Raw genomic sequence first — 10,807 nt, forward strand, 5'->3', positions numbered from 1 at the left:
TTCATTGTAATTATGTTTTATATCTTTATTTTAACCGCTAAAACAGCTGTCTTCTTTCTTTGCCAGAAAAACTTTAAGATTTAGCTCTTATCTCTTATAGCTAAGCTTAAGTAGCTAACTGTCATAGTTAATACATTATGTTATAAAAAAAAATTAAACTAAAATGTTTAAATTCACTTATTTATTTACCTAATTACTTCTTATCAATCTTCCATAAAATTTCATATGTACAATTTTTCAGTATCAATCATTTCAACATTATAAAACTATAAGTTAAAGAAAAAATATGCAAACGATTGATTGCTTTTAATAGTACATTGCATTAAAAAAAGTTTTTTTTTTTTTTTTTTTGCACTTGCAATTGTGTAAATTTTTCTTTCATATGAAAACGGAAAAAAAGTTAAAAAATAAAATAATTTTAATTTGTTAAAAGTTTGATTTGATTAGAAATGAAAGCATAGATAAACATTGTTCACATTTGTTTAGCCTACTTTAATTACACAAGTAAGTTTATGTTTGCGTACTTTTCAATGGGCTAATTAAAATTAGCATAATTCCATTCCAAATTTTGAATTTTGTTATTTCTTGATTTTAATATCTGTCAGAATAAAATTAACATTATAGCAGATCGTTTCGAAATGGACATAGAATGAGCTTTTGAATTATCATTTTAAAAAAGTTAGTAAATCATCTGTGTTAAACTTAAATTCGTCTTTATTTACTCTTGAGAGAGAAGAGTTTATTTGTATTTCGAGGTAGAAATGATAATATAGAAGTGATAAGATGAGATGCAGATACTGTTGCTATTACTAAGTTCAAACTATAATTAGCATCGTTGACGATAGGATATTTCATGAATATACTATCATTTTTGATATATTTTCTTATCATTTCATTTGGCAATTAATTTCTAATTTAAATTTAAGAAATCCATTCGTAGAAAAAAAAAATTTTTTTAGAAATAAGAAAACTCAACGTAACATTTTTAATGCAAATATTGCGAGAGAACAAACATCAATTATTTCTACTACAACTTATACTTAACGTTTATATTTTAGATCATTATTGATTGTTACCTGTTGTCACCTGAGAGAAAGTATTCATTCTAAATGACACGTGGAAAAAAAAATACAAATAAATTGCCAAAAATTTTCAATTTGTTATCAGTCAATCAGATTGGCTTTTATCAAATCTTTTCTAATTATTCGCATAGTTGTCATTGCTAAGTTATGCGGAAGAAAGAAAGAAATCGCTTTTCACAGTTATAATCAATCGATAGCAGAGGTAATACAACAAAAGTATACAAATAGATTGAAATTAAAATTTATCACTTATCAAAGAAGATGTTGCCATTGTTGTCAGTTGATGTCGTATACATTCATGATATTTTATTATTAATTTCACTGTAAGTAATTCTATTCGTAATTCTGATTTGGCATCCAAAGTCTCATCTCGACATCTGAAAAAAAGGAACGAAAAAAAAAAGACTGTCAATATTGCACAAAAATGTTGAGAAAATGAAGTTATTAATTAATTAATTTCCTAAATGTTAAATTAGTTATAAAAAATGAAAAAAATTGTATGAAAAATTTGCAGTTCATATCAATTACTGTAGTCTAATTTAATTAATTACGAATAAATATTTACCTGTGAAAATTTGAACAACATTTGTTCAATTGCGCACATTCAAATTGCACCAAATTCACCTGAGCTAAGCAATCAGCATTACTTGTGATATTTTGCAGTATGTCAGAAGACCATTGCCAATGAATTCGGTTTGTATCTGGGCATGTCGCCAATTCGTTAGTCTAAAATTTACGCAAATATAACTTAAATCACAAACTCTATTTTACAATTGAATTGTTTAATTATATAATTTAAGTTAATTAAGCAAGCTAATTAAGAGTCATGATGATTAGCTTATTCATTACATACCTGATCTTGATACACAAGCTAATTAAGAGTCATGATGATTAGCTTATTCATTACATACCTGATCTTGATACATTTTTAGACATCCATGAAGCTCACTGTCCCGTTCAATAGCTAATTTGTAAAGCTCAGTAAAGCTGTTGTCACCTCGACTAACACAACGATCGCCCATTTCAAGTAATGTAGCAGTTGACAACAACGGTATCCGATTTACACTGTTCCAAACCATTTGACAACGATCCATAGTTTTTTCCACCTTATAATTCCTTTCTTTTTTTTAAAGTTATCAAAATAATCACATTAATATGCAAAAGAAAAAAAGAAATTACTACAAATTTATTATGTTTTCTTGTTTACATAATCAAAAAAGATTAATTATCACTTTTTTTTCTTTTTTATATCATAAAAGAATTATAAATGTTATATGATAAGCAATTATTAATTTTTTCTTCAATCAATAATAGGTACTAATAAACATTATTTACTCCTTTCTTTAAACTTAGAAAAATTTTTAATAAAATAAAAAAAAAACAATATGCAAACTTTTCTTCGACATTTTATGTAACTGTCACAGTAGTTTCCGTCATATTCTTCCTGAAAACAAAAAAATTTTCCGGAATTCTTTCTATTCACCAATGTCTAAATATTTAATAAGCCATTACTTCGGTTTGTTTAGGATGCATTTCCTGCTTCTTTCCAATTTGATATTCTTTAATATCATTCTTATGCTCTGTATTATTTAATTCTTCGATTTCATCTAAAAACATATGTGTCACTATTATCAGCTGTTATCAGTTAAAAGTGTTAAGTAATGATTAGATGATATATTCGAGATTAATGCTCACAGATATTATATTAATTGATTTGGAAGAAAAATAAGGATGATAGAATGTATCATTATAATAATGATAAGTTGATAACAGCAAATTATCTTATCATCATTTTTCCTCTAATATCTTTTACCTGTTCTATTTGGCAATATTCGGTAATAGTCATCATTTTTACCAGCTTTAGGACCATAATACCGTACTGTATCATATCCTCGAAATATTGATGTATTCTGCGCTTCCTTGACAAGTATATTTTTTAAAAACGTATGCCTAAAATTAATTAGCACAAAAAGTATGAAATCAATAGTATTAATTGCTGTTGAACAATTTTGAAATTCAATTCTATACATAGCAAGAGAAAAGTTTTAAAAATAATAAATAGCTTTCTCAAAATTAAATCAAATCATAAAAGTTACTCAATTTAAGAAAAAGTAAGAAAGGTTGAAACTTCAGGTAATACAAACTTCTGTAATTATCTTAAAAGACGACTTATGAATGCAACACATAATGAAATTCATTAGTGTAAGATGTATTTTTAATTTTTTTTTTAAATGAACTAGTACCATTGACTAGGAGAATGTCGTAGATAACTTTCCAGAAGATCGTCCTTATCCGGTTGATTTGTAAAAGTAATTAAGGTTGAAGAATTTTCAGAAATAGTTGCTTTGTTAATTGATTCTGTGGCATTGTTTAATTGATAAATACCTTCCTAAAGAACAATAAATTAAGAAAAAATTTGGACAAAAAAAAGTTATTCTTATCATCCAACTAATTTATCATCAAAACCTTTACTTATACTTACTTTGCATTCCTTTGCAGCGAACTGAATTTCATGAATTAATATTTGTTTCTGTTTTGTAATGAAAGATTGTTTTACGAGCTCTTTACACCTAAAATTTATGTTTAATTAGGAATTATATAAAGCAAAATTTTAACTAATTCATTTACACGCGTCTTAATTCTAAATGATAAATTGCTTCTAAAATTTAGTCAAGAAAATTTAACTCAACAAAGAAAGAATAGCAAAGCATACATCAATGAAGAAAAGATCATTTGCATAAAAAGGGAACAAATAACGGAATTAATTAAATTAATATTAGAAAGCGAAATTTGCTTGACATTTTAGAGTAAATTATTATTTATATTTTAATATGCTATTAAAATATTTTTGATGAAATCACAAACGCAGCTAACTATTAATTGAACAAAATTCAATGCGAATAGAAATATTTAATCGTTTCAAAATTTATTTCATTAATTTATGATTTGAAAAATAACATTTCTAGCGAAGAACATTGTAGTTTACTGATTCGTATTGTAATTTAATTTGACTTTTAATGAAATTCAAATAATTGATTATACTATTTGATTTCTTTTTTCTTATTAAGTTTTTCCATTTTCATCGTTTTATTATATGATTGATTCAATTTTTATAAATGGACGAAGAAATGCTGCTATTATCAGTTAAAATAAATTTAATTACTGAATTTCAGTTTTTTTTTTTTTTTTAATTAGAAATCTCTTTTTTTTTTTTATATATTAACAATCGATCAAGAATTAGGATGTTGAAAAGGAAATCTAAACTCTTTTATCAATAGAAAAGAAAAAGATAACCTTGAATGTAAACGGTACTTTTTTTTTTTTTTTTGAAAAATAGGTCATGCCATACAAAATTTCTCCGAAATTTTCATTAAAAATGAATTAGGAATTAAACATAAATGTGCAAAGAACAAAAGATTTAATTTATTTATTGCAATAGTAGAATTTGATAATATTTAAAATAAATAATTTCAAAATTTTAACCTAGAAATTCTTGTTATTATTAATCAATGATATTATTGAAAATTATTAGTCAAAGAAACATGAAAGAAGATATTGTTGCATTTTTTTAGTTCTATCAAAAAATAAATAAATAACATATAAAATTATTAAATAGAAATTTTTGATATTTTATTGTATTGAAAATTTACATTTCCTTACGATAATTGCGCTACAATCTATCATTATGCGCAATTTGCATTTTATTTTTAAATATATAAATAAAACTAAACCTATCATATGCACTACAGCATTGTCGTAGTGGTCCACACTGTCGTTCAGATCGTTTGCTACCTTGGAAGCATTTAGTCAACAATGGATTACCATCATTGTCTCTCAGTACATTCACCATTTCAAGTAATAAATGATCGCAATGTTGCTGCTTCTGTAATAGTATCGTTGGTTGTTTTCTTTTTTTAGAAAAAAAGAAAAAATCTTTTTTTCCAAAAATTAAAAATTAAAAAAATAAAAAATTTCGATGGAAAAAAAAAATTCTAAAGCAATAGCAAAGAGGAAAAAATTTAACAAAAATTTTAAACATTTTATAAAACATTCAATCATCGATTTTTTTTTTTTATAGATAACTCCATGTTTTTGAATTGAAATTTACAGGAAATTCATGAAATTCTCCTGTAATTTTCTATAATTAATAGTAATTTTGATGTTAGAAGCATATGTAATCACTTTTTTAGATCATTTTCTTTCTTTTTTTTTTCCCATTTTTCTTAAATCGTTCATTCCTTTTTAAACTTCGTAATTTAAAATTGTAAAAAGAAAATCTCATCACAAATATAATTTGAGTATAAAAGAGACAAAACTATTAGTTCAATTCATAGTTGAAAATAATTTATTGTCAAAATATGAAATCTAAATAAATTTTTGAAAAAGATATTTACAAAAAAGGAAAATGGGATGCTTGAAAACGAACAATTTGAATTATTATTTTAGTAATTACAAATAGCTATTGACATACAATTTAGTTAAATTAAATTGTTTAATTATTTCATATAGCAAAAGAGTAAAAGGTTAAACCTGATCTTCATTAAATGATTCCGAATGTTTAGCCATACATAACAATAATAGACTATTGGACTCACGCATCAATTGGTCAAGCTATAAAATATCAGTTATTAACATGGATTATTTATTATTATTATTGTTATTAATCATTGTTATTATTACTGTCATTAATTATCATTGTTGGTATTACTATTGTTGTTACTTGGATGATTGATTTTAGATGATGAAAAGTTTTATTAGAACAATCAAAAATTGTTGTAACCATTTGATAACGTTTTCTGAGATGCATATAACATCGTTGACCGATCGGATCGTCCGATGGTAGCCAATATGGTGTCAATATGCTATTTCCTAAGCAAAGCCTTTCTTGTAGTAGTGAAATCATTTCACATTCAGCCAAGTATTCACAGTATGAAAATGATATCGAATCATTCTACAAATTATACTCTTTTTTCTTTTTTTGTTAATTTACATATTTGAATTATTATTAAATTGTGAGAAATTACTTTCAAATTATAAGGCAAAAAGAATGCACCAAAGTAGTTGAAAAGCATATTGCAGTTGAGAGAGAAGTGATAAAAATGATGAAAATTGCATATTTCATTGTTTTTTCTCGTTGATAATAAGTTGGACGGAGCCTTATCAGTTGATAATATGATAATGATGATTATGCTAATAACTGATAATATGCTAGTCTGTTTTGCAATTTACTAGCTGAATTAGATCTGAAATTTTGGAAATTACATAATCTGAATAGTATGTACGATTTTCAGCATAATAAATGTAATATGAAATTATTTGCAGCATTTTGATGATGAGAAATAAGCAAATATAAAAGTATGCAAAAGATATGAAAAGGATAATAAAAACAATTATAATTAAGGGAGTTATGATAATGAAGATAAGAATAATGATAATAAATGTATGCTAAGTATTACTATCAAGTGATAACGGTACTATCAGCATTGGTGACAACTATTTAACTATCTCACACTAATACAATTGCTATTGTAGAGAAAAGAATTAGAAATGCGTCAATTTTTTTTTTCTCTTTCAAAATTCAATTTTGACCTAATTTAAAAAAAAAAAATCAATTTTGCGCCTATTTCTTTTCATTGAAATGCTTCCTCATTATTATCAATTGTAGCATTAAAATTAAGTGTACAAACTAACAATAACTATTATTGTAGTAGTTGTTATTAGCATGGCAATGAATCTTATAGCAAAATTAAAAGAGAAAATGTCTAGAGCAAAAATTGATGCTGCAAAAAATTTGTTTTAAAAAAAGAATCTAAAAAAAAATTCTAAAAAAAAGAAAAAAAAAATTTTTTTTTTGACAATGAAAGATTTTTGTCTTAGTAAAACGAGTATTTTTGAACTAAAATTACGCGAGTAAATTTACTTTTCACATTTTAAATCATTTGCAATCTTTCGTTTTCAAATTTTAACAAAATTTTCGAACAATTCCTTTGCAGAGGGATAGTTTGAAATTCTGAAAGCGTAGCTGAGAAATGAATTTGAAAAAAGTCTGATATGAAAAGTTTGTTTATTTTTTAAATGAAATAAGGTAGAAGTAAATTTATTAAGTGTGACTCAGCGAACTATTTTCTTTTTTCTTTCTCAAAAATTAAAAATTCAATTCAAAAAAATATCACATCAAAATTCAATATTTTTTAAATAATAAGTGAAAAATTCCATTAAATATTATGATAAAAAAATTTACTCCATACATTAAAATTTTTCATATGCAATTTGAATTGCATAATTTTCAATTAAATATTAATTGGAACAAATTTTGAAGTGGTTTTTTTAATTTGAACTTTTTGAACTTTAAAGATGTTACACATTGAGATTGTCTTTCTTTCTTCTGAAATAACTGTGCTCAAAAAGAGGAAGGTGACACAAAGTGATGCAATTTAATTTAAACTCTTTTCCGTTTCCATTATTCCCTTTTTGCTATCTTTTTTAAAATTCGGTTAATTCATTTTAGTTCTATTTCAACATTTAACATTACTTAATTAAATGAATATTTCCAATACAATTAATGTTTTTATCAGTGTAATTTCATTGTGCTTTTTTTTGCTTTCTTTTTGCAAATTTAATTTTAAATTTTGTTATGCTTATTAAATAAACGTTTAGTGTTTCAAATAGATTCTTATCATATTCTTCTCTTATCTTATCATATACTTCTCTAAGCAATCACCTCTTTGAACTTGAAATTTAGCGCAAGGCCTAGTCTAATTCACTATTTTATTTGATAGTTAACCGCCAGCAGAAGAGAATTTTATTTATAAAATTTTAAGGCTTAACAAATTAAGAAACATTTAAGGATCCGGTTTAAATTTCTAGTTCCATATTTATTATGAATCCGATTATTACTGATTTAATTTTTTTTTCAAAAAACGAAAAATTTTTTCTAATAATTGATTAAATTTATATTATTTAATTAGGATAGCAACACCAATCACTTTTACTAACGAGAAAGATACATGAATGCATATAATCGCATACGTGTGCATACGTGTACGTTAAACGTATACGTATTTATTATGCACTACATTCATTCAGCATTAATAAATTTATTTTTATTTTTTACTAATTTACTTCAAACACTGCCATGTTGAAAAAGACATTGAAAAACAAAATGATTTTTCTAACATTTTCAACGTTAACAATTTATTAAGTAATACTTATGGTTGATTATAAGAACAATAAATAAGCGAAAATTCCACGTGAATCAATCTAATGACAACGACAAATCATCGCTGTCACCAGAAAGCGAACTCAGAAGGAAATTTCCTGAGCATTGAGTTTTATAAAATGAGTAGAAAACTTAAAAGTAATAATAAGTGAACCGATAATTGTAATTTATAAGTTAAATGAATGATATTATAAATAAAATTAACCGATAAAAAAAATTACCATTTGAGAAGACAATGGCAAAAGTAATTTTGCTAAAGCATAAAATCAAAATTTTTTAAAAGTATAAATTTATTTTGTTATTAACAACAAAAATAGCTATTTGAATTAATTCACATCAGGTATCAAATCATTTCGGAAACTCACGAAGAAAGATAATAGGTACCAATCATTCTGGAAGCTACCAAGAAAGGTAGTCAAATTTATCAGTTTGCAAAATACATCAGTTGAGAATGTTCAGGGAGATGAACACAATAAAAAACTAAAAGTTTGTTTACCTTTCGGTTGGTTTAATTTTCTTTTATTTACAAGCTGTTATTATTGTCAATGATATTTCACAATTTCGTCTTTTTTTCTCTTGTTGTGTCTCGTTTTTAAGTTGTATTTTCAATTTTTTGAAGTTTTTAAAACTTTTTTTTTTTACTCTGTTTATGCTTTCAAAATTAGTCTGAGATTTTCTATCATAAATAGTTTATTTTCTTCATTTTAACTCCTTTTTTATCCTCGTCTTTTACACTTTTTTTTAATTTTTGAATATATCAATTAGTAATTTTTAATTGGTTTTTCAAATTAATATTCATATTTCCTTTCTTTTTTTTTTAAGAGGTAATTAAATTTAAAATTTTTATATTGAAATAGAAGTTAATATCATCGTTGAAGCGTTGATTTTTTGAGAAATTTTTGGCGCTTTAAAATGCAAAATTACATTGAACATTTCTTCGTCTCTTATTTTGATCATATGCAATCGAAAATATGATCGAATATTTGACCATCCATTAAATTCATTAAAATTGATCAACTTGATTGGAAAATCCCGTCAAATTTCACAGTCTAACAAGAAAAGAAACTTTGTTGATGTTACTTCATCGACAAATGATAGTAAACTATCAACTTACTACGATACATAATTAAAATCTAATGATTAGAATGATCATTCGCAATTAATTTATATGGTTAATTAATTCTTTAAATTAAGCAATTAACTGACAAATTAACTATGTAGATTAATTAGTGATTAATTTGATTATCAAAAACTAAAATTCCAATAATAAAATTAGCGTAGCGCTTGTAAAAAAAAAATCCTTCAAAATTTTAATAGTTAAAATTCTAGCATAGCTTTACGATATTTATATGTCATAGGTCATGTTTATATTAGTGTTTTTAAAAGCTCGGTCGATTATTTTATTGATTTTATTGATAAGCTCGGCAATTATTATATATTGTAGCATAGTTCACAACAATACATAAGGCAAAATCTGACTCACGTAAGCGTTGACGTATACGAGATTATAACATTTTACTTACGTAATTTTGATGACTCAGTGAATGAATCAAAATATTTGTCTAATTGGTGATTAAAAGTGAAAACCAAAATACTTGCATTAGTTAAATTTTACATCAACGTACGTCAATCTATTAATATTACTAATGAAAACAAAGACAGCAAAAAAAGAAGAAGAAATCATCAATGTTTGCAAAATTATGCAAATTTCAAGAAATCATAAATTTTTAAACTTTTGTCATTACTGCACAATTATCACATAAATGTATATATATTGCAAATGAATTGTACAATAATTAATGTTTATAATCGGACATAACAAATATAATAATTGAATTTGAAATGAATTTTAGAAGGCAGGAGAGCATGAAAATATTTTTGATTCTATCTTAGAAGATTTCATCTATCTTTCAAGAACAGAAATATTTTGATTGAGTAAAAAAAATTTGAATAATCTAATTACTTCAACAGCAAGGATATTCCAAAATCACTTCCAGAAATGAAAAAGAATATTCCAATTCGGATCATTTCCAGAAATAGAAAGGAATATTCCGATTCGTCAATAGAGATACCACTTAGAGATAGACGAAGTACCAACTTTTTAAAATTACAAAATAGTACCAATGCTAATAATATGTTCTTTTTCAATAATAGTATATTTTGTTTCAACATGAACATAATCTCCTGCCATGTACAACCGGATTTATCATATTAATATCATTTTAATAAACATTTGTTAATAATAAAACAAATCGCTTACTATTTTTTTTTGAAATCTAATCAAACAATGATTATTTCATATTGCTATCAATTTAAGTTAATCATCGATTGGAAACATAATGCGAAAAAGATTATGTATGATAACTAAAGATAAGCGTAATTACTATGTTTTAAAGATTAAAATAAAATAATTCTATTTTTTTCGCAACATTATGTTCCCTTAAAAGCAATTGTATAGTACAGAAATTTTAAATAGAACTGATTAAAAAAAGAAAAATTTAAACAA

General features: G+C 24.5%; 1 protein-coding gene across 1 annotated transcript; it reads right to left on the reverse strand.

The window, feature by feature from the left end:
• Positions 1 to 1,317: 1,317 nt before the first annotated feature.
• Bm2220 (Uncharacterized protein) lies at positions 1,318 to 5,985 on the reverse strand (the record flags this gene model as incomplete). Its single annotated transcript, XM_043078310.1, has 11 exons — positions 1,318 to 1,459; positions 1,648 to 1,808; positions 1,994 to 2,188; positions 2,476 to 2,526; positions 2,595 to 2,689; positions 2,896 to 3,032; positions 3,326 to 3,471; positions 3,565 to 3,652; positions 4,814 to 4,965; positions 5,613 to 5,693; positions 5,863 to 5,985. The coding sequence occupies 11 exons, from the start codon at positions 5,983 to 5,985 to the stop codon at positions 1,318 to 1,320; spliced, it is 1,371 nt and encodes a 456-aa protein (XP_042934244.1).
• Between the last annotated feature and the right edge of the window lie 4,822 nt (positions 5,986 to 10,807).

The sequence above is a fragment of the Brugia malayi genome (genome assembly GCF_000002995.4).
Source record: "Brugia malayi strain FR3 genome assembly, contig: Bm_v4_Chr2_contig_001, whole genome shotgun sequence".
Taxonomy (NCBI): Eukaryota; Metazoa; Nematoda; class Chromadorea; order Rhabditida; family Onchocercidae; genus Brugia; species Brugia malayi.